Source organism: Oryctolagus cuniculus, chromosome 15 (genome assembly GCF_964237555.1).
Source record: "Oryctolagus cuniculus chromosome 15, mOryCun1.1, whole genome shotgun sequence".
Taxonomy (NCBI): Eukaryota; Metazoa; Chordata; class Mammalia; order Lagomorpha; family Leporidae; genus Oryctolagus; species Oryctolagus cuniculus.
The window spans coordinates 23,301,306-23,325,275 of NC_091446.1; the positions used below are offsets into that span (position 1 = coordinate 23,301,306).

Below are 23,970 nucleotides of genomic sequence, written 5' to 3' on the forward strand. Positions count from 1 at the left end.
AAGATAGAGGTTTCAAGAAAGAAATGACAAGATCCTATACGAGAGTACTGGAGGAAAGTGCGTCCCACCTAGGGATTGGAGTGAGACACACAGCAAGATGGATTTCTCAAGCTCAGAGCAAAAGTAATAGTGAATGGTACAAAACCCTGAGAGCAGGGGCCGGCACTGTGGCGTACAAGGTAAAAGCCACTGCCTACAGCACTGGCATTTCATATGGGTGCTGGTTTGAGTCCCAGATGCTCCACTTCCAATCCAGCTCTCTGCTATGGCCTGGGAAAGCAGTGGAAGATGGCTCAAGTCCTTGGGCCCCTGCACCCACATGGGAGACCCAGAAAGCTCCTTGCTCCTGGATTCAGATCAGCACAGCTCCAGCCATTGTGGCTATCTGGGGAGAGAACCAGCAGATGGAAGACCTCTCTCTCTCTCTCTCTCTTCCTCTGCCTCTCTGTAACTCTGCCTATCAAATAAATAAATAAATCTTTAAAAAAAAAAAAAAAAAAAAAAAAAAAAAGTAAAAGCCTAGAGCAAGGGTGATCATCTCTGCAGACCAGATCAAAGGAGTGAAATAAAGAAACAAAGAAGGACAACTCAAATGGATAAAGTTCACTGGCTGCAATGCATATAAGCGGACCCTCTCTAGCTCTGTCCTCTGTTGACACACATTCCCTCTCTATGCCAAGCTTTTATTCCTCAAGATAAACCTGAAGGCCAAGCTGCCAGCAATGAATTACAAAGCACAGCTCTCTGCTCAAGTGGCATTTGATAATGCCAAGCAGTTGGGGGCCAATAAAGTCACCACTTCTGCAAATCAAATGAACCAGCTCCTAAACAAGTATAACCCTGTGCTGACACCCTTGCCACAAGAGGGAGAGGTCAGGAAGGAAAATGGCAATGAAACCACTGCAATTAGTGCCTTTTTCATTCCTTCTGCACCTACTGTAACCCTCTAGAGCAGCAGATGGCTAAGACAGCTAGAGTTCTTGCTGGTTTGTGGGTATGATGTGGAAAAATTGTATGACTTTTTGAGAACTCTGACATGAAATTTAAGCTTTAAGCAGTTGGTATTTTGATCATATTTAAGTATGTAATGACCTTTTGAACATATACAAAATTAAAACTCAGTTCCCTGGTGAGCAGCCCTTGTGGAGCTGCAGTAGTGAACAACTAAATAGTATTTGTAATTAACACACTGTTGTTGGAAGGTAGGGCTCCTGGAGATAAACCCTTGCACACTGGTTGAGAATCAATAATGCACAAAGAATTGTTCTGGCTGCTGTTGGTTGCCCAGAATGTGGCTTGTTTTCCTGTGTAGTTCAAAGTATTCCTTCAGCAACTCGTTTATAGCATTTATTTGTTTAACAAAGTTGTCATTCCAATAGAGTACAAATTTGGCCTAACTCTAAATTACCCCAGATGCCAAATCAGCAGGTACAATCTAATGAGGTCTGACTATGTCAAAGCAAAGGCAAATTATGTGTTCTCTAGTGATCGAAACCTGACCTCTCTGCATTGACAAAATCAGAGCTGGATTTGTTGAAAGAAGATTGGGAGTTGGGCAACTTTGAATAGAAATCCCAACTGTGTGATCTTAAGCAATTAAATTTTGCCTGTACCACAGTTTCCTCCCACATTGGGATAAAGGCTGTTACACAGGTTTGTAGTGTATACTGGATGCTTTATATATAAAATTTGAACCATTGGGCTTGGTATTTAACAAGGATTCTTCTACTGACAGCTTCTCAAATCATGAGCTGAAGGGCCTGAGTTCAGATAAATGGGCTCAGATATGCCTGCTTTCCTATTCACTTACTCCCTGTTTATATTCCAAACACCTGTTACATCTAAGTCCCCTTTTTCTCATCTTCAAATTGTGGATGATGATAACTCTATCTTAGGGTATTGTGATCATTAAATGAATTAATGTTTATGTAGGTTGAGAATGCACTACTCAATACATTTCATTCCTTCTCCTCAATGTCCCCCTGTTCTTTTGGATTATGATTATCTGAAGCATGGTAAAATACACATGCATGTGTTTAATGTACTCTAAAATATCCAAAAAATAAAATGCAAGTTAATTATTTGTTTGTGGGTAATTTTTACAATTTATTAATTGTAATTTCTGTCATAACAAATAGCACAAGAGAAATAATTGTATTTTCAGAGTTAAATAATTAAGAACTGCTGATGGTAAGAACAACAGTATTACAAGAAAGGCAAAGGGATTATTCGATGAATTAGAGAAACCACTGTTAAGTTTAAAAGCTGTTGTCTTGTGTTCGGTGTATTTTTGTGGCTTAACAGAATTATCTTTTACAGGGGGGAAAAAAGCAGTATTAATTGAATCAGGAGCTCTAACTGACCTCTTTGAATTGCCCATGGCTATAGCAAGCTCAATAATTTAGATAGTCTTTAGGAGCATGAGCTGTGAAGCCTTAGAGTTCTGGGTTAAAATCTCAGGTCTGGTACTTACTACCAGGATGTCCTTGGTTACTGTGACCTTGGGCAAATCATTATCTGGATGAATGTGACTTTTACTCATTTGTGAAATAGAATAAATGATACTTATCCAAGCTACTATTATAAAGATTAGCTGAGATAAAGTATTTAAGACTCTGGGTGCTATGCTAGCATATAAAGCAGTTCCTATCTATTTATCATTTACCAAGCAACAGAAATTAAAACACAGTGGGTTAAGCTGCATTCTGCAGCTCTGGCATCCTAAATTGGCAGTGGTTCAAGTCCCAGCTGCTCCACTTCCAATCCAGCTCCCTGCAGATGCAACTGGGAAAGGAGCTGAAGATGGCCTAAGTACTGAGGCCCTGCACCCATGTAGGAAACCAGAAGAAGCTCCTGGCTCTTGGCTTTGGCCAGAATGTAGCTTATTTTCCTCTGTAGTTGCAGCCATTTGGGGAGCAAACCAGCAGATGAAAAACCTCTCTGCCCTCTCTCTCTGTAACTCTGCCTTTCAAAATAAATACAATGATAATAGTAATAATAAAAGTAATTTGAAGAACCAAAGGTTATCCCCTGGCAACTGCTGGCTACTACCAACCTACGTAAGCTATCAAACTTGTACAGTGACCCTTTCCCGATATGCATCGCACCCCCACTTCAATCATATCAACTCATCTTCTCTTTCTTCCAAGACAAGGGCTATCAACTGATCTGGCAGTCTTAATTTTTTAAGTAAGCAAATATATTCTTTCTGAAATTGATGTATTTTTCAGCCATGTCAATTTTTCCCAGGTAGCAGGGATAAAGGGAATGTTCTTGGCTAACAAGAAGATTGACAACCAAGTGAAAACTTTCATCACATACAACAAAGGCAGAGACTGGCGATTGCTGCAGGCTCCAGACACGGATCTGAGAGGGGACCCTGTGCACTGCTTGCTGGTGAGTCTTCGTGTGAGAGTAGGATGTCTCATGCAGGAGGGGTCAAGGGAGCCCTTTGACTGTTTCTCAATTGCTGAACAAAATGGGCTGGGAATGTGTGAAGGCTGAGTGTATAGGGAAGGGTCACCGTGCTTGCTCTGTGATAGGCCAATGAGATAAGAGAATATGGCGAAGTGTCTTGCTCGTTTCCCACATCTTCATTTCTAACCCGTGTTCTTAAGAAGATCTCCAATGATGATTTGAGGAGGAATACAATAATTTCCATCTCTGGTAAAGATATGCACTAAACACCCTTACTTTCTCATAGATAACCTGTTCAGATCTAATGATGCATAATCTCAGCTGTAGAACTGATGAACTGAATATAGAACTGTGTGGGTGTATTTTCATGTGGAGATGTCTAATCACATTTTCAAATAAGTTTATGACAGAAAAAAGATAGGAACCACTGATTTAAACCTTTATTTGTTTTACTTATGTTATATATTGATTTATCTTATCCTATGGAGCTGGGATTGGTAAGAACTGTGACCTGGGAGCTGGCGCTGTGGCACAATAGGTTAATCCTCTGCCTGCAGCACCAGCATCCCTTATGGGCGCCAATTCTAGACCCAGGAGCTCCTCTTCTGATCTAGCTCTCTGCTGTGGCCTGGGAAAGCAGTGAAAGATGGCCCAAGCACTTGGGCACTGTACCCACATAGGAGACCCAGAAGAAGCTCTTGGCTCCTGGCTTCTGATTTGCCCATCTCTGGCCATTGCAGCCATTTGGGGAGGGAACCAGTGGATGGAAGACATTTCTCTCTGTCTTTCCCTCTCATTGTCTGTAATTTTACCTCTCAAATAAATAAATAAAAATCTTAAAAAAAGAACTGTGACCTATGGGGGAAATACAATACACCACATGTTTTCTATATGAAATTTTATTGGAGCACAACCATGCTTATCCATTAATGTCTATTTACTGTCTATGTCCACTTTCACTCTAAAGTGGATGGTCCAAAAAGCCCAATATATTTATATTTTATCATTTTAAAAAACTTTGCTTACCCCTGATTTGAAGCAGTGTAGAGTTTTTTAGTAATCTTACCTTTGAGCAATGAATCTATCTGTATGAATTTATATATTTGATGATGGGAGGAGTGTCCCAGAGGAGGAAGGAAGATGGGTCTTGTCTATAAGGAGTTTTCAGTCTACTGTCTATATGAGTGAGGCTAGATTAATAAATGAAATATTGTAGAATTGCATCTCACTTATAGAAACTCTGATGTCTGCTGCATGCTTGACATACCAGTAAATACAGAGTGAATGCAGGAGGGAGGGAGATTAATTGCAAAACAAAGTATTATTATTAATTTCTGTAAAACAGTTCAGAAGTTGTTTTTAAGTTTAGAAAAGGGAGAAACCAGTATGTAAATCTAGAGGAAAGACCAATTCATTTTAGAAAGAAGAGCTTGGTAAGTGTGTGTGTGTGTGTGTGTGTGTGTGTAGTTCACACTTCATACAACTCTTACTTTGTCGTTATCCAAACTCAGCTAGACAAAGTGTGCACAGTCACTTCGCAGGTTCATCTCACACAACTGTAGGTGGGTCACCCTCCTACTTGAGAGGATGCCAGCAGCAATAGCTTGACCTTATTACTTGTCGAGGATATCGCAGTTGTCACTGTGCATCAGGGAAGCAGTCTAAAATTCAGCCTTCCACTCAGCTTCCATCCTTATGACTAGTAACTTACAGAGGGAAGACAGCCAGTTGTTATAGTAAGTGCACAAAGCCCGTGACAGAAGAAGTAAATATAACAGCAACTTATTGAATACTTACCCTATGTAACGCACAGTGCAGTGGCATTAAAAAAAAAAGTTGCCTTCCTATTTTAGCTGTTCCAAGTTGGAGGCATGGTGATACTTAGCCAAAGATGCATGCAATGCACCAGAACCTTAATGTGGTGCCCCATTTCTACTGTGCACTCTTGAAATTAAGTGCCTATAATAGGGAATTCACCATGGCACCTAATAGGCTTGCCTGAGTACTCTGACATCATGAATGGACCCTTAAAACTGACTCTTAAATAAAGCTCTTAGCACTGTGTTTCTTGCTGCACCCCCAACTCAGTGTCACAGAGTCTTATTGCTATCCTCCAAAATATAAATGACATAATAGCTTACTTCCTTATCTCCACGGGGACTGCCCTAATCCAAACCACCAGAACTTCTCACCTGGCCTACAGTGTTGGCCTCCTAACTGAATCTCCCATTTCTACCTGGGAATTCATTCTCTGCAGAGTAGCCAATGTGACTTTTTAGAAAATCAACTTTACAGAGATAAAATATTTACATATTAAAAATATCCATTTTAATTATAATTCAGTGAAGTTTTTTAAATTTTTACTTTATTTGAAAGACAGAGACATAAACAGGTCTTCTGTCCTGTGGTTCACTCCCCAAATGCCTGCAACCACCAGAATTGGGCCAAGCCAAAGCCAAGAGTCCAGAACTCAATCCATAACTTCTGTGTGGGTGGCAGGACCCTAAGTACTTTAGCCATTTTCTGCTTCTTCTGAGGATGCATTAGCAGGAAGCTGGACTGGAAGCAAGACAGGCAGAACTCAAACCAGGCACTCCTGGATGGGATATGGGCATCTCAAGCATCTACTGCATTGCTACACCTAATTAGATGTATTTTGACAACTGTATATGAGGGTGCTTCGGAAAGTTTGTAAAAAAGATGGCACTAAAAAGTAAATTTATTTTAGCTTCAAAGCTTTTGAAATTCACATACATTTTTTCACTCAGTTTTTGAAAATCCCCTCATATCCATGGGTTTAAAATGTTATGTACCAAAGTGAACTTATTTTTTAATTTCCCTTTACATTTATTTTTTGAAGTACCTCCGTATACCCATGTAACAACCATCACAGTCAAGGCATGGCATTTCTGTCACCCTAAAAATTTCATTTAATTCCTTGTCAGTTAAAACCCATATTTCTAGACCCAGACAACCACTGATTAGCTTTTCTTTACCACAATCTAAATTTCTGTTTTATAAAATTTTGAGTAAATGCTGCCAAGTTGGACTTCCAGAAAATCAGATCGTGTCCCTCTGTACTTAGTAATTGCTTTCTAAGTCAGGTAGAATAAAGTCAAACACTTTGTCCTCCTCTGCAGGGTCTCGTGTGATCTGGCCCTTTCTGCTTCTCCTGTGTGGTCTCCAGCAGCTCTCTCCTTCCTTTTTTACAATGAGCAATGATCGTACAAAGGTTTATTTCACTGTTTATATCTTAAAATCTTTGCACTTCCTACTATTTCTCTTAAAGTGCTGTCGTTGTCCTAGTTAGACTTTTTCTTGGCATTCAGATCGTTGTTTGGTTCCCTTAATGGCAGAGCTTTTTTGAGCATCTTCTACCATTGTATTTGTCCCAACTCTTATCTTCGGGACCCTTATCAAGTCCCTAAAATCAGCCAATGTGTTCAGTGACTATTGCCCATCTTCTGCTAAGTGTAAGCTCCATGAACTCTCCGTGGGGACGGTGTCTATCTTTTTGGCCGATCCAAAGTATCAGTTTCAAGAATCATGTCTGCCATATGGTGAATTTTACATATATATTATATGCATATATAGAATATATGCACAGGAATGGAACCCATTCATTGCCTCTGGCAGTTACAGTGGAGGATTTGTCCTAATTGCTACTTTCTGAAGCTCATGGGTGCAAGTTGACTTTGGAGTTAACAAACTCAGGAGTTTCATTAAGATTTATGGGAAAAAAAATGCATTATTGGGAGATAGATGTATGGTGTCCAGGAGTCGTCTGGCCTGCCTCCCTCATTAACTCTGTTGCTTAATGTAGTTTCAATCTGAGCCTTAAAGAGCAGGGAGCAAGGTGAGGAGGGGAAAATGACAAGGAACCAAAATCACTTCACAAAAATCTGCCAAAGGCACAAAATAAGCAAGAAAATCTTTGAGCCACTCTCTACTCAGGCTGTTAAAAACCTTCTTGAGACTTGGAAACTGGTGGCAGAGAGGAGATGAGAAGTGATTTCAGATTGTGAGTACCTGGAATGTGACAGTGTCGCTGAAAGCACAGCCTCTAGTGATTAGAAAAGAGGTTTTCCAGCAGGGCTGTTAGAAATGTGGAACAAGTTCAGAATTACAGCCCCAAATGGAATGTTCCTGGTAAAATGTATTCTATAGAAATAAGACATCCAGGGTAATTTCAGGCTATATTTTTAGGACTTTTAGACTGATTGCCTGGAGGGCTCAGCTGGGATTTCTTTCTTCTGAAGAACGCATTGTACAATTAGGTAAGGTATTACAGGTCATGGTCCACCTGCATCCAAAGCCTCAGGATTGGGCTCCCAAGAGGCAAGATGTGAGCTAAGCTGGGCATGTGACAAATCCTTGGGCCTCTGGGGAAAGAGCAGTGTTACATGGAGAGAGGCCCTGACTTCTTTATGGCTTCATGTGACAATTTTCTACTGGATCTGAGCAGGCAGCTGCCCCGGGAGATTCTTGACACTGTTTTCCACTTTCCCTGCACTGTCTGTGACTGGAAATGTAGTGCCAGATTGGAGTGGGGTTTGAATGCCTCATACCCAGCCGACTGGACCAGGGGCCTCCCTGTTCTTTCCCATTGACCCTTCTCGGAGAATCTAATTGATTCCCAGCTCCAGTTTTGAGTCAGTAATTCTGCACATGTGTGTGTGTGTGTATTTGGAGGAGGGGTGGTAATGGGGATACTACCTGGAAACTTACCTACTGCTTTTTTATTTAGAAGAGTTCTGATCTTTCTTTCCAATATAACTCTCAGCCTGACAGTCACAGAGATAAAAAATACAATAAAGATGGAATCTAAAGGTTATTGATACAGAAGTTGGGGAGAAAGAAGTAGAATTTGAATCTGATTGTAATAATTTTTAAATTTGGTTTATTTGTTGGTAGGAGAATGTCTTCTATCGTTTGGTTAGTTGCCAGTGGTCATCCACAGTGCTAGAAATGCAGCAGATAATTTATGAATCACCTGGAACGCATTATGCTAAGTGAAATCATCCAGGCACAGAAAGAAAAGTACCATGTTCGATGTCTGTGTGAAACCTAGAATAATCAGATTCACAGCAGCTGAGAACAGTGGCAGAGTACTGGGGAGGATAGGTGTTGGTCCAAGGGCACAATGTTTCAGCTACACAAGAGGAATAAATGGTAAACATTTGAGATGAAAAAGTTAATGGATCAGGCCGGCACCGCGGCTCAATAGGCTAATCCTCCACCTTGCAGCGCTGGCACATTGGGTTCTAGTCCCGGTCGGGGCACCGGATTCTGTCCCGGTTGGCCCTCTTCCAGGCCAGCTCTCTGCTGTGGCCCAGGAGTGCAGTGGAGGATGACCCAAGTGCTTGGGCCCTGCATCCCATGGGAGACCAGGAGAAGCACCTGGCTCCTGCCTTTGGATCAGCGCGGTGCGCCGGCCACAGCACACTGGCCGCGGCGGCCATTGGAGGGTGAACCAATGGCAAAGGAAGACCTTTCTCTCTGTCTCTCTCTCTCTCACTGTCCACTCTGCCTGTCAAAAAAAAAAAAAAAAAAGTTAATGGATCAATTAAATCAAGAAAACATTTAATAAATACTTGGAATGGCCAAAGGATTTTGTTGGTTAAAATAAAATATAAAATAATTAGGAAGGGGTTGGTGTTGTGGCGTAGCAGGTAAAGCCACCACCAACAACCTCGGTATCCCTTATGGGTGCCAGTTCATGTCTTGTCTGCTCCACTTCCAATGCAGCTCTATGCTGCTAATGGCCTGGGAAAAGCAGCAGAAGATGGCCCAAATGTTTGGGCCTGTGCCACCCAGATACGAGGCCCAGATGAAGCCTTTGGCTTCTACCTGGCCTAGCTCTACTGTTGTGGCCATCTGGGAAGTAAACCAGCTGTGAAACTCTGACTTTCAAATAAACAAATAAATCTTTAAAATAAACAAATAAATTTTAAAAAAGAATTAGGGAAATGAAAGTAGTTATGATCTCCAGGTCCACTGGTGGACTTCAGAGATCTGCAAATTTTGGAAATTAAATGGAAAACACTGTTCAGTGGTTTTTGTCCTTAATTTGTATCAGATCCTCAAACTTTGTGTCTGACCTTGAACTACTGAAGACTAGGAATTTTATTGCTCCTCAAATTGTGGGTTGAGGACATGCCATGGTCTATAACAGTGTGTGAAAAATGACACAAAGTGCAGCTTTCAAACGTATGGGCTGGTCCCTCCATCCTCTGTGCATCAGCTGCTAGTCCATTAGTGGTTGCAGTATACATCCCTGTATTTTCTTAATGTGAACAGAACTGAAAAACAGAGAGCCTTACTTGGAACAGGCTGTGCTTTGACTCTGAGTTGGAGACAACTGTGAGAGGATAAAAGTGACAGCTGTGACTATCAGTATGCAGTAGGTATTCAGTGCTTGTTTGCCAGTGAAAGAAAAGGGGGAAGGTAGGCAAAGTGAAAGGAAAAAAGAGGCCTACAACATGCCCCTTGCCATGTGTACACAAGAATTGCAGAACCCTATCTTCCGTCCTGCAGACATTTGGGATTGCCGGATATCCACCATAATAAACCTGTCTGTTAACGTCTGGTCATTTCACTTTGACAGACATCCAAAAACTGTCAGGTGTGAAAGTTTAAGTGAAAATAGTGAAGATGAGTCACTTTGCAGACGTGTGTGAATTCCTTCAAAAAGTCGATAGAAATAAAAAGCCGCAGAATATTCTTCTTGTACCAGCTGGGGGCATTCCAGTACTACAAATGCGAGAGTGGAGAAAAAGTGTTCCGAAAAGACCATTTCTAATGTCGCTGTTACTGCAAGAATTGGTGCTGTTTCTCTGCAGATTAGTACATCTCCGCTCTCTGAAAACCTTAGCAACAGCGCAGTGCTGAGATGGCCTATTGAAAATGCCCTCTTCCCTTTTTCATGACAAACACCCATACTAAGTAGTTCTTGGCTCTGGTGGCCACTGAGCTTCACAGTGTTCATCTGTGGCTAGCAACTGACTTAAGATTGCAAGCTGGGTGCTCCCTTGGCAGGAATGCCCTTCTCTACCAGGTGATGCCCTCCATTCAGCCTGTGTGCTTAGGGATCATCCCCAAACAGTAGTGCACTTCTTGGATTGCCGTGGAGTTACTCATTGCTGACATTGTATAGTTCCTAATCAATCCCATGTGCTCCTGGCATTGCTCTGTGTCAAATTGCAATGTCTTTCATGACCTAATAAAAAATCATTGGTTGATATTGCAGTCTTTTATTGGCATTTCAGTACTGATATGTTATTTTATTTGTGGAGTGTATCTCTTAGGTTGATAAAACTGTACATACCTCAAATAGGTAATACAGAATTGTGCATAGAAAAAATATATTGTAGTAAGTCAGAGAAAAGGAGATCCTATTGTCATCTGGAAAACTTTATCAATAAAAGGCTTGACACCCCTGCTTTATCTTGATTGGCATCAGCTGAGTGTTGCATGATGCTGTGCTGGGATCTGAAGCCCTGTTCTCATCTTCCTCTTGGACAAAGGGAAGCCACGTGTTTCAGTATGATGTTTCTTCTTATTTAGGCTGTCTTCCTTACTCACACAGAATATTATAAAGTGCAAACCATTTTTGAAAGTTTTACATGAGGTTTCCAGGCAAAGCCAATAATTTATTTCTGTTATTACTCCTTGAAAGTTTTTACTTTCTCTGTTGACAGTGAGAAGACCTTATTGTGATCTGCTATTTTATTTTGCTAGCATTTTGGCTGATTCTGTCCCTGAGTTTCATTTTTGGCTTGTCATTTACTCCATCCTATATAAATTTAATCATTGTATCTCTGTAGCTCTCTGAATATCTGCTGGCTGAAACTTTCGGAGCAGAATAAAAGTAATAACAGAGATACATTGGTGATTCCAAAAACTCAAGTTGATAAGATTAGAAAGTAATCTTCCTGAGAGATGAAAAGAAATGTAGGTTCAAATACAAACTCTGTGTTTTGACAACTCAGTACAAGAACTATTTTAAACAAAATTCATGTAAGATTGATTATGCTTCTTTTTGGTCAAGTGCTGGTATCTTAGAGAATTGATTGAGGCTTTTACATACAGATAAAAAGTCCCTTAATTTTTCATTAAAATTGTTATTATCAGTGCATTTTGTCTATAAATATGTTTTTGATATTAAATAATACTATTTCTGATGATACGCTGGTAAATACTACGCCTTTTGTTGGGGTGTGTTAGGACAACTTTACAGGTTATACTTTTTTTTTCTATACAGCAAAGACTAAGGTCTCAAATACATACTAAGAAATGTGAACTGACTCCTTCAAAGTCTTCCCAGCCTGACTGAACCTTCATTCTGAGCTCATATTTTTTTTTCCTCTTCAGTCCTACCTGACTACAGCTGTCGATATATTCTCTTTTGTGGTAATCCACAGAAAGATCTCATGTCATCCACTTAGATTGTGAACTTTGTAATGATAGAGACTAAACTTTAGTCATTGTGACTCTTTCATAAGCATCACTTATTGCACAAATTGTTTGTTAAGTAACCAAATGGCAATTAAGTTAGTAGGTTGGAACTAAAATGAATGGGGCTTTCCCTTTTTTACTGACTTCCCAGCTATCTTACATTTAGTTGGCTGTAAATATTTGTGGAATGAAATGCAGTGGATGGGTGAAAGGATGGAGAAGTACATGAATTGGTGGATAGTTGGGATGGTTGCTTGGATGCATGAATGGGTGGGTGCTCTGAATTTAAATGACCATCTAGATTTTATGCTTTTCTAATGCTTGTTTCTACTCTTCTCAGCCATATTGCTCACTACACCTTCACCTGAAGGTCTCTGAAAATCCCTACACCTCAGGGATTATTGCCAGCAGAGACACAGCTCCAAGCATCATAGTGGCTTCAGGTAAGAAGCTTCCTTGCTTCACTTGCTGTTGTAAATTGCGTTTCTTTTAAGAAGTTAAATGTTTGTGCTTGGAACTTAATGACCAATAAAAATATTATTGTAAAGCTCCTAAACCATTGACCCTGAAGTAAGTATGCTGAAAAGCCCTGTTCAGACAGAATGTTGGCCGTGAAAGCCATTCTCCAGCAATGCAGACCCTGGTGGAACCCATGATTGGCTTTTGCAAGAAGTTCCTTTCACTAATGGCAATGTGTTGTTTCTAGGTAATATAGGATCTGAGTTGTCAGACAGTGATATCAGCATGTTTGTCTCTTCCGATGCGGGGAACACTTGGAGGCAGGTAAGAAAATATGTAGGGTCAAGTTGCTGAAGTGTAAATAGAAAAAAAAAAATCAAACTTGCCTCAATTCTGGGAACTTTTTTGCAGTGCTTTATGTAAATCCTAAAACTAACTAATGTGTTTATTTTCTCATTTTACTGGGGGTCTTAGGCCAACCTTTGAAATTGGCTAATACTTATGCAATTTGATTGTTTTGGTCATTTAATAAAGAAATCCTGTATTCAGAAACTGAATGTAAGAACATTTATAAGTGACAATGAAATCTAAGTTGGATTAAGTTTTCCTGTAACAAAGAACCAGAACCTTAGGGCTTTCTCTTGTAGGGAACTTAGAGCCTGAAGGGTAATTGCATATCTAACTCTGAGCTACCTCCATAAATTTCCATTGTCTGGGATTCCAAATAGAGAGAATCCAGTAATAAAGAAATAGCTGTTACCCAGGTGCTATTTTGAGACATTTAAATCTCATGTGCAAAGGCCAGAGTAATAATCTGGGATGCATATGTTAAACAGAAAAGAAATGGAATCACTTTCAACCAATGTGTTTAGCTTATGCTGTCTTTCTTCTGAATGAAAGGTAGATACCCATAGCTTATAACATAGACATTTTTAATGAGTTTTAGCAACTGTAACAAGATATGTGTCTAATGCATGGTTGTAACATTTCAATAAATATGTTTTAATTACCCACTGACGTTTAATTATCATATACTACCTAGCTCTGTAAATTGAAATCTAAAGAACAGGTAATCACACTTGACAGTTAGGGCACACTGTTTTACATTCTGAACAGAGATTCAAGTATTATAGTTCAGTTGCCATTGCTTGGATTTAGATACTTTGTAGGTCTTCAGTGAGATTCTCACATTTTGAGAGAAGGATGGAGAGGAAATTTTCTTAAGAATTCCCAGGGAGATTGAACTTGGCAATTGAAGGAGAATGGATTGTTCTAAATAAGCTACCTCTGGAGAAGAGTTAGACAACCAGGAACCCATCTTCTGCCTTCCAGTACCCCAAATGAAGAAAGGAAGTCTCTACTGCTATATTCCTGGGATACATTTGGGGTATGAGATGTAAACAAAGTACATTTCAGGGGGGGATATGTCAGTAATGTAACTCCAGATGAGGCTATGCCAATTTGAGAAAACAGCATGCATCTTTTATAAAGAGGATTTAAATATTGTTTCCTGCATGTCTCCTTTTGACCTCAGATTTGTTCTTCTGTACATGGAAAAGCATTCAATGACACTTGTGCCTAAAGAGGACAATTCCATTTTTATTAGAACTATGAAAGGCTTGGTAGAACATCCATGAATTAAACAAGAATATTCTTCTTTGATAATACTTGGACTCTTCAAATTAGTCAAGTCTTGATTTGGTACCCTTATTCACTAAACCCCAGCTCTATCAATTATTATGTGTGTGATTTTAGTTAAGTCAGCACATCTCTGTAAATCTTACTTTTCTCATCTGCAAAAATGAGAATTTTGGTAGTAAACTTTATCATTAAGGTTCCTTTCCTCTAGAGATGTAATCATTCATGACATATTCAATAGAATATATAGGAGAATATAGTAGAATATAGAATATAAGCATGGATACATACCATTCTTTCTAAAGTTTCTTTTGCATACAACTAAAATCATTTTGTTTAACACTATGGGTAAGTAGTCCACATTTGGGAGCATTGTTCTCTATTTCCCAAAGATTTAGAAAAATATACATGGGCGGGATTTTAGTCTACATATGAAGACTGCTTCTCTGAAACCTGAGTTTGTGTGGATGTGGACGTGTGTCCACATATATGTGTTTTCCTCATCTAGATCTTTGAAGAAGAGCACAGTGTTTTGTACCTGGATCAAGGTGGTGTCCTGGTTGCTATGAAGCACACATCTCTCCCAATTCGACATCTTTGGTAAGGGCACCTGGTAGCTATAATATGTGCACCTGCTGGTTCTGTACTGCTCCTGCTAGTCTAGGACCAGCACTGTGTATATAGGAAAATGTCAAAGTCTATTAGGACATCATTTATATCTTTGTTCCATTAAAATAAGACTACCAACAGCAATTTTGAAAAAGAAGAGATCGAGTTAGGAAGGGGAGATGAAAGAGAGGGAGAAGGAGAAAGAGAGGTCTCTCCCCTGAGAGAGGAATTGTATTATGGTTTTCAAATGTGACAGTGCCTTTGTCAGTTCTTTTTTCTCTTAGCACAATGGCAGTAGAACACAGTTCACTATTAGGTAGTCTCTGAGTATCTTAAATTTTGTTGTCACCTCTCCCAGTCAGTGTGTCCTGGAGTTTGGTATCTCTGTTCATCATGCACATTCCGGACAGAGATGAGCCATTCATGACCATTCTCCCATATCATTGTTTCAGATGTTAATTTCTGAGCTTCCTTTTTTGATGTGACATTCTGCACCTCTGCTGGAGGGTCCTCCACAGACAGACGTGCAAGGCCTGCCTTTTCAAAGGTTTCCAATAGGCACAGGCCACCTGTGTTTATGAAAGTAGTTCTCTCTACATGTGAGCTTATTCAAACTCAAAACTGTAGTTTTCCCTCTACTGTCAATTGCTTTGAAACTGCAGAAGAGAAACAAAAGGTTACCTTAGGGAAAGGCATCCACAGACAAAGAGAGTGAAAGCAAAGATCCCATGTGACTTAAACTGTGTGGAGTGCTATAATAAAACACCATGAAACAGGCAGCTTATACATGACAAAATTTATTTTTCATAGTTCTGGAGGCTAGAAAGTGCAAGAGCAAGATGTTGGCAGATTTGGAGTCTGGTGGGGCTGTGCTTTCTAGTTCATAGATACCTTCCTACTGTGTCCTCACAAGGAGGAAGAGACAAAGCCATTTTCTGTTGTATAAGGATCTCAATCCCCATCAATGAGAGTCCACTCTCATGATGTAGTCGCTGACCCTTGAAAAGGTGCCACCCCCTAATGTAATCACATTGGCGATTGGTGATTGAGTTTTTTTTTTTTTTTTTTTTTTTTTTTTGACAGGCAGAGTGGACAGTGAGAGAGACAGAGAGAGAAAGGTCTTCCTTTTGCCGCTGGTTCACCCTCCAATGGCCGCCGCTGCAGCCGGCGCACCGCGCTGATCCTGGCAGGAGCCAGGAGCCAGGTGCTTTTCCTGGTCTCCCATGGGGTGCAGGGCCCAAGCACCTGGGCCATCCTCCACTGCACTCCCTGGCCATAGCAGAGAGCTGGCCTGGAAGAGGGGCAACCGGGACAGAATCCGGCGCCCCAACCGGGACTAGAACCCGGTGTGCCGGCGCCGCAAGGTGGAGGATTAGCCTATTGAGCCACGGCGCCGGCTCGGTGATTGAGTTTTAAATAGGGATTTTTGGGAGAGGATCTAGACATTCAGAGCCCAGCAATGACTATCAGAATTACATATCTTTCTTGCATTTAAGATCAATTAGTTCACTCCAGTTCATTCCAATTCATTCATTCCAATTCATTCACTGAAGTCAGCCAGTATTTTAAGTATGAAGGACATGCTGAAGACTTAGTCACTTAGGGATTGGTTAGCAACTCTTGCAAGGTCATTGCTCTTCAGGATCACCTGTGAGGTTTGGTGCTAGGTAGCAGTGTCACATGGAAGTCTAAGGCCTAATGAAGGACAAGAATTTTACAAAAATCTTGCCAAGACTTATTTTTCCATTTCATACAACTCTTCCCTTATTGGTGTTTTAACACATTTGGGTTCCAATGGCTTGGCTAACTGTAATTCTACTGTCTGATTTAATTAAGAGCATTTATTCACTTGAAAGGCTCACTTTGACAGTGCCCCAGGTACTTTCCAAATGTATTCTCTTTTCTTTGATAATATCTTCTCTTTGGAAAGACTTCTTTTCCCTTTTGAGACTTGACTTCTTCTGTCCTTAGGTTGAGTTTCGATGAAGGGAGATCGTGGAGCAAATACAGTTTCACATCTATTCCACTCTTTGTGGATGGGGTTCTTGGTGAACCTGGGGAAGAGACTCTAATCATGACGTAAGTAGAAAATGGTGAAATGTTCCATCATCTAAGAGGGTAAACCCAGAAAGCCATTTTTATAGCTAAGCCTATTTGACTTGATGTCATTGAGGTCTGAAGTTGTTAATAAAATCATTGCCTCTTACTGCAAGAGTATCCAGCAAAGAAACAAAAATGTTGGCAATTCCTTTCTTGACTCTGATTGTTTTTAGGAAACCCAAACAAAGAGTACTAGAAGGGCAAAGCTATTTTCTTTCTATATTCAGTGAGTTAGAGAAATCAGAAGAGGTTATTTCAATGGAAAATAAAGCTATACATTTGCAACTTTAATAATAAACAAACAATATTTAGAAAATCTAGGCATATGAGAATGATTTCATTTTGAGTCAGAATACAATGTTTGATCAAAACCCCACAAAGAATTTTATTTTTCCATGGCTCTTTACCTAACTCAATTGTGAGGCATATTAGGAAAGCCATGAGAACAATCTGTTCGTGAAATTTCATTTATGCTTTCTTGCCTGGAAACTGATGATCATTAATTTGTGAAAGACTTGATTAATGACTCAGCTGCTTGCGGGTTTCAAAATATGGACTTTGAATTTGAAATATGAAACACTGATATTTCCTTTCTTTGGAAAACTGGACATGGAGAACACCAAGAGGAGGTTTTTAAATAGTTGATCTCATCATTAATGAAAATTTTAAAATCAAAGAGAATAGTTGGCCTATTTCCTAAATATCTGCCTCTACACTTTTTTCAATGGTAGAAAATGACAATAAAAATTTAATATGCCTAATAGCTACACTTTGGCCCAAGGAAAATGTAGCTAGGTAACAGTTTAGCCTGCAATTTGTTTTTATTCAATGTTTATATTTGCAAAAAACAGACTTAAGAAGCTGACCAAAAAGGCCAGTTTGTGGCTTTTATCCACACCTATGACTGGTGATTCAAATGCCTCATTAAATTCCAGAGACTCCCTGAGTAAAGAGAGTAGAATGCACAATGTAGGAATAGTTATTACTACTTGACTCTGCTGCCAGCTTCCCCTACAGACTGGTAGGAAGGTATACTTGCATGAAAACCACAGAAACCATGACAATTTCGTGAGTACCATGAAGTTATAATGGAATGGGCAGTCTAGGAACCATGTACATTAGAGTGGTCAACTTGAACCACATATGTTACACCATTTGTAACTGTTTTCTCAACCATTGTTTTGGTAAAATATGTACAGTCGGGCTCTTGATTCAGTCACTGTGGTTCTGGCTGTACCAGTGGTAAGTGGCTAGACTGTGGCATTCACATGTTGACAAAACTCTTTGAGCCTAAAGTTATGCATCTGTGCAATGGAGCCAGTAATATTATCCTCCCCATAAATGTATTTTGAGGATTAAATGACATAAAGCATGTAGTGTGCATAGCATTGCACTCAACTCACAATAAGCCGCACGTGGCAGTTACTGTTCTTATGTTGTTATTATTGTGATTATATTTCTCATCGTGAACCCTGTAGAGTGTTTGGACACTTCAGCCACCGCTCTGAATGGCAGCTGGTCAAAGTGGACTACAAGTCCATTTTTGATAGGCGCTGTGCCGAGGAGGACTACAGACCATGGCAGTTGCACAGCCAGGTAGGAGGGAAATACCTGACTCTGGGCCTTTGGCAGGAGGCATGGGAGGTGTTGGGGGATGACAAGTCCTGAAGGTGTAGGAGGTAGAGTTCTCCAGACCAGGATACCCATCTACATGTTTTGAGTTTCACAGCAGTGAACAAACTCAACGTTTGAAGCTGCTTGTGAAGTCATTTCTGTTTTTATTATGGAAGATATAATGAGATAAAATTCAAATGTGCTTGGCATAAACTTACAACCCAAAATGAAATACCAGCTCAGCACTGAGATCCAAACATAATTTATTGGAGCGTGTCCCATGGTAGGGGGAGGGGAAAGAGATGATCTTCAATTTTATCTAGCAATGCAAAGGTGAGACATAAAATAACAAAATTATGCTGGGTGAGCAGTGCCAAGAAAATCCGTCCTCCCTGTTGCCTTGATTCCCTGGGATTTTATAGTGCTTCTTCCCTCCTTCCCAGATACTCATGGTACAAAAATGAAGATTTTTTAATAGGAAATTTTCCTATACCCTGCACTCTCAATTATTCAGCAAATATCAAAATGCTTAGATAAAGCGATTAGTTCTTATTTCCCAAGGTAGAAGTCATCCTGCAGCCCTCTCAAAGGATCTGGTAGAATTTCTTGCTGCAAAGTCACCACCATAATCAGGGAAATATCATATATATTCTAACCATAGACTGAGAACTGTATTTACATATGGGTGTGTAATGGAGCCAATTACAGTGAGTTTCCTTAGGAAAGGTGGTACATAGTAGATTAAACAAAATTCTGCTCTGGTCTTTCAGAAACACAATGGGAACTGTGGTTCTCAGCACTATATTAGCTAGAAACTCATTTTATTCAGAGATTCAGCAATAAAATAGTCTCTCATTTACATTGCTGAATTTTCCTCTATGGGATGCATAAGCATGGCGATATTCAAAGCCTTTATTTATTTCATGGGAAAGCAATGAATTTAGCTCTCTTGCTTGTCTGGTAGACGAGCATAAAGTCAGTGCTATAAAGTTGTATGGGCAGCAGCATAATAAATCGGAGCAAAATGTATCTTTATATTTCCTAGCAATCCTCTTCTTCCTTGTGCTTATATATGACCAACTGTGTCAGTCTTTCATTACAGAAGAGCTACACTTAATTACTGCAGGTTTGTTGGCAATACACCAGTTACAGGCTGAGTCTTGCTTATCTGTGTGTCTCTCATGGCACTGCCCTTAACACCTAGCCAAATACAGTTTTACTGAATACCTGAAAAGTTAGGTCTGTATTTGACATACCTCCAGTGCTTCTTAGGATTGCCTTCCCAGTCATGTTCTGTAGTAGATCTCTATTCACCAAAAAGAAAATGCTGTTAGTCCAAAGTGTGCTCCCACATTACACCAACGTTTGGGACCATCTCCCTGAACTGCCTGGATATGCAGCAAGGAAAGTCCCGACTCTGCCCGACTGTGATCCGTGTCTCCTTCCAGGGGGAAGCATGCATCATGGGAGCAAAAAGGATATATAAGAAGCGAAAATCAGAACGGAAGTGTATGCAAGGGAAGTACGCTGGAGCTATGGAATCTGAACCCTGTGTCTGCACAGAGGCCGATTTCGACTGGTGAGCTTGCACTTATCCCATGGAGTCATTAGTATTTCAGATCCACATAGGCCTTCCTGAAAGCTTAGACTAAAATAAAGTAACATGTACAGGGCTAAGGCGCAGGCCCCATATTCTGTTTGTTTCCTTCCTTCCTTCCTTCCTTCCTTCCTTCCTTCCTTCCTTCCTTCCTTCCTTCCTTCCTTTCTTAAATTTGTTTGACAGGTAGAGTTATAGACAGTGAGAAAGAGAGACAGAGAGAAAGGTCTTCCTTCCGTTGGTTCACCCCCCGAATGGCTGTTACGGCTGGTGCTGCACCAATCTGAAGCCAGGAGCCAGGTGCTTCCTCCTGGTCTCCCATGCGGGTGCAGGGCCCAAGCACTTGGGCCATCCTCCACTGCCCTCCCAAGCCACAGCAGAGAGCTGGACTGGAAGAAGAGCAACTGGTACTAGAACCCAGTGCCCATATGGGATGCTGGCGCTGCAGGAGGAGGATTAACCAAGTGAGCCATGGCCCCGGCCCCAGGCCCCATATTTTTTAACATTACCTCTTGGGAACTTTATGGCTACTAACTGTATACATATGCATATCGGAGAATCTGGCATTTCTTTAGGTTAAAAGGATTCTAATAATTATTGTCACCTTGTTGATAGAGTTACAAATAAAAAAAGAGTCAAATACACCATGGGCTGTTTCAAGGAGCATCACTGAAAGCAATAAATGGGTTTCTCAGCAAACAAAGATGTTTGTACTCTAGATAGAATGTTTTAGAATTAAGGGTCCCTGGTAATTGAACAGTGGCCTTATAAGGCAGGAAGTTTTCTGTGCCTGGAAGTTTTCTATCAGCGCTTAGCTGTCCACAGTTAACGAGAGCTGTGGAAGATATTTCTAAACTCCATGCAAGGATGGATTTGATGGCTTTGCAATTCTGTGACTCTGTGAACCTGATGATAAAGGAGGCTTCTTTCTTTACTAGGATTAAACAAGTGTAAACTGAAAAAAACTGAGGCATTTGAAGGTTAAACTAAACTCAGAGTGCTGTAGAGTTCTTCCTAGAAAATTTGCTAAGCAGAAAGCTAGCTTGGGGGAGCCAGCCATGGCCTTGTCTTGTTCTTGGTAGATGTTCAGTATTCAGGTAAACGTGACAAATGATGAGGATGAGTAGGTGGTACCTCCTTTGGGTAGTTTCTGTCTCATTTTCTATTGTTTTCCCCCCTTCTTCTTTTTAATTTTTTAATTTATGAGTATATTTTACTTTAATGAAAGCAGTTGGTAAATATAATGTTAAACAACTGAATCTTGACCTGTGTAAGACCTAAAATCATTCCTTAATGTTTTATTTTCTTAGATGTTTATTTGTTTGAAAGGCATAGTGACAGAGAGAGGGGAAAGACACACAAACCCACAGAGAGAGAGAGAGAGAGCAAGAGCAAGAGAGGGAGAGAGAGAGAGTCATCTATCCACTGGTTCACTCCCCCAAATGGCCCTAAAAACTGGGTCTGGGCCAGAGTGAAGTCACGAGCCAGGAACTCCATTCTGGTCTCCCACTTTGATGGCAGGGGCCCAAGTACTTGTACAATTTTCTGCTTTCCCTGGTCCATTAGCAGGGAGCTCCATTCAAAGGGGAGAAGTCAGGAGTCAAAAGGGAACTTCAATATGGAATGCCAGCATCGCTGGTGGTGGCTTAACCTGCTGTGACACAATGCTGGCTCTAGCATCTTACTTCCTGCTGTGTAACAATCACAACATACATTCCATGAAGCTGTCAGTGGTTGGGCTGAAAGACTATATAAGTTCATCTTATGCATCTCAGAAAAAGTAAACCTTCACTGGTGATAGACCTCTGGAGATGTGCTCTGCATAAAAAGTACAGGGAAACCTGGCAAACTAGGTGCCAATAGTCAGACCAAAAAAACCCATGGCTATTCCCCTCTTGCTGATGAACAAGGCACCCAAGGGCCAGTGCTATACATCCTTGGGCTGAATCACACAGCAGCAGAGCTTCAGGTACATTACAGCTCACAAGGAATTCTGCAGGGACTTCGTCAGCCATGGCTTGTGCTGTAGTCAGTGCAACATTACCTTTTTACAGTGATGAAAATATTTTATGCTTATCCTACCTACCCTAAAATACATTCACAAGTAAGACTACCATGAGATTTGAGGCATTCATCCACATCCTTCTTTCTGAAGCCTGGCGGATTCTCCTTCATCCACTCTATTCAAGGAGGATTGGCAAATAAAGTTAGCATTTTACATAGTGGCTTATCTTTGGCTTTTCAAAACAGCCATTCTTTTGCAGAGAGCAGATTTATTCTGTAGCAGAAAAACCAAAGTGAAAGAGTAAGGTGAAATGTCCAGCCTTCTGATTACTTCTAGAAACATTTGCTTCACTGGCAGTCATTTCTATGGAGTGCCAAAATAAGCATAGTCCTTTGTTGTTATTATTGTCGTTGTTGCTTTTTGTTTTCACTTGTGAGCTAGTCCAGGGTAAGGGGAACACTGGCTAAGGGAGGCAGTTTGGGTTCTCTCATCTCCCATCCCTCACTCTGCTTAATGTTGTTCCAATCATTATATTCATCTGTGATTGGAGTCTGCTACGCATCGCCCCAGTTGAAATGCATCCTGAGAAGTAGGAAATGAAACCTGAGCAGGGTCATTATAAAATTTCCTGGTCAAATAGGATTTTTGTAACTGCATGAGTTGAGAACATTTTTGAAGGCTCATGGTAATGTCATTTCTAGCAGCAGCTGGAGTTTGGTTGATTTCTCCTGGCTTTAGTTAAGAGAAAGGTGGTTGTCACTGGATATTCTCTCTTGGCTCACCCCTGGACAGTCCCCAGGTGACCTTGACTTTCATTCTCCAATATTTGTGAAGTAATTCTCTGAAGTGAACACTAGGTATCCTCTAAGTAGCTGTTTGGAAATCCTCCTACCCACCTGTTGAGCCAGCACCAGATCCACCTGGTATATGCAGAACATTGAGTAACAGCTGCTTGGTCACTGGTCCCTGCGCTGAAACTATTTTTCCTTCCTGACCCCCATATGCCAGCATCTCACCTCCATTGCATAGATGGGCCAACTCATTCTCCTGCTTATTGTTTCTGCCTGCACATGTGGAGGTGCAATTTGTTGTCATTCTCTGTGTCCAGGTTCAACTTCCAAAAGCCAAAAGCATTAGACCACTGTGAGCACTCTGGAAACAAGAATTAGAGGCAGAGAAGTAAGTCTCTGACTATCTACAAAGCAGAAAGATTTAAAGCATCAGTCCCAATTGGCAGTGATAACTAACTAGGGCAAAACTTTGCCTTAGAGGAATGCTGGAGACAGCCCTGAAGGACATTCCCTTTTTGGCTGTGACTTTGAAGCATATGGCTTGTGCACAGAAAGACCTGGCTCATCTATGCCTGGTGCATCCAGATGTCTTGGAAGAGCATACCAAAGACATCACTAGTAATGAGAATTGTACTTCAAGTGCTGTGTCAAATCCTACAGTGAAATGTTCACTGAGAGTTTCCCCCTCTATAGTCTTCTCTGACCTAACCTGAATCAGTAATGTCTATCTTTCTTATGGTAACATAATCTATTCTTTAAGCTTAAAGGTAGTTATGTAGGATTATTGATTTTACAGAATATTTTCATGGATGATTGGTAGATAATTCTATGTGAAATAAGTTCTAGTTTGAGAAAGCATTGATCTTAGGGACTGCTTGTTTTGTTTTTGTGACTAATTGAATAGAATGGAAGTAGACTGTGGTTTAACAAGGAACTGTTCTGAGTGATTTTGCCACCTACTGAACAGTTGTTCTTGGCTCTTTCTCTGCAGTGATTATGGCTATGAGAGACACAGCAATGGCCAGTGCCTGCCAGCTTTTTGGTTCAACCCATCCTCTCTGTCAAAGGACTGCAGCGTGGGGAAGAGTTATCTCAACAGCACTGGGTGAGTTTCGGAGGCAGTGACCTGAAGAGCCCAGCCTGTGGTGCTCCTTAGCATGTGTTGTACTAACAGAGTCACTTCTGACTGCAGACTACGCCTGTTACTTCAAAGTACAATGTACTTGCTTTCGTTCATTTAAATAATGAGACACATGTTTGCCTGGTTAGTGCAGATTTCATCT

The 23,970-nt window shown here is 40.7% G+C and overlaps 1 protein-coding gene across 7 annotated transcripts in view; it reads left to right on the forward strand.

The window, feature by feature from the left end:
* The window catches only part of SORCS1 (sortilin related VPS10 domain containing receptor 1), a 574,197-nt gene that overhangs the window by 459,158 nt on the left and 91,069 nt on the right, over positions 1-23,970 (forward strand). For all 7 annotated transcript variants that reach the window (XM_070057266.1, XM_051824149.2, XM_051824151.2 and 4 more), the window contains exons 10-17: positions 3,250-3,396; positions 12,215-12,317; positions 12,581-12,657; positions 14,480-14,571; positions 16,552-16,659; positions 18,159-18,276; positions 19,743-19,873; positions 23,679-23,792. In XM_070057266.1, the coding sequence (XP_069913367.1) occupies positions 3,250-3,396; positions 12,215-12,317; positions 12,581-12,657; positions 14,480-14,571; positions 16,552-16,659; positions 18,159-18,276; positions 19,743-19,873; positions 23,679-23,792 (890 nt within the window). The remainder of the gene's footprint in view (positions 1-3,249; positions 3,397-12,214; positions 12,318-12,580; positions 12,658-14,479; positions 14,572-16,551; positions 16,660-18,158; positions 18,277-19,742; positions 19,874-23,678; positions 23,793-23,970) is intronic.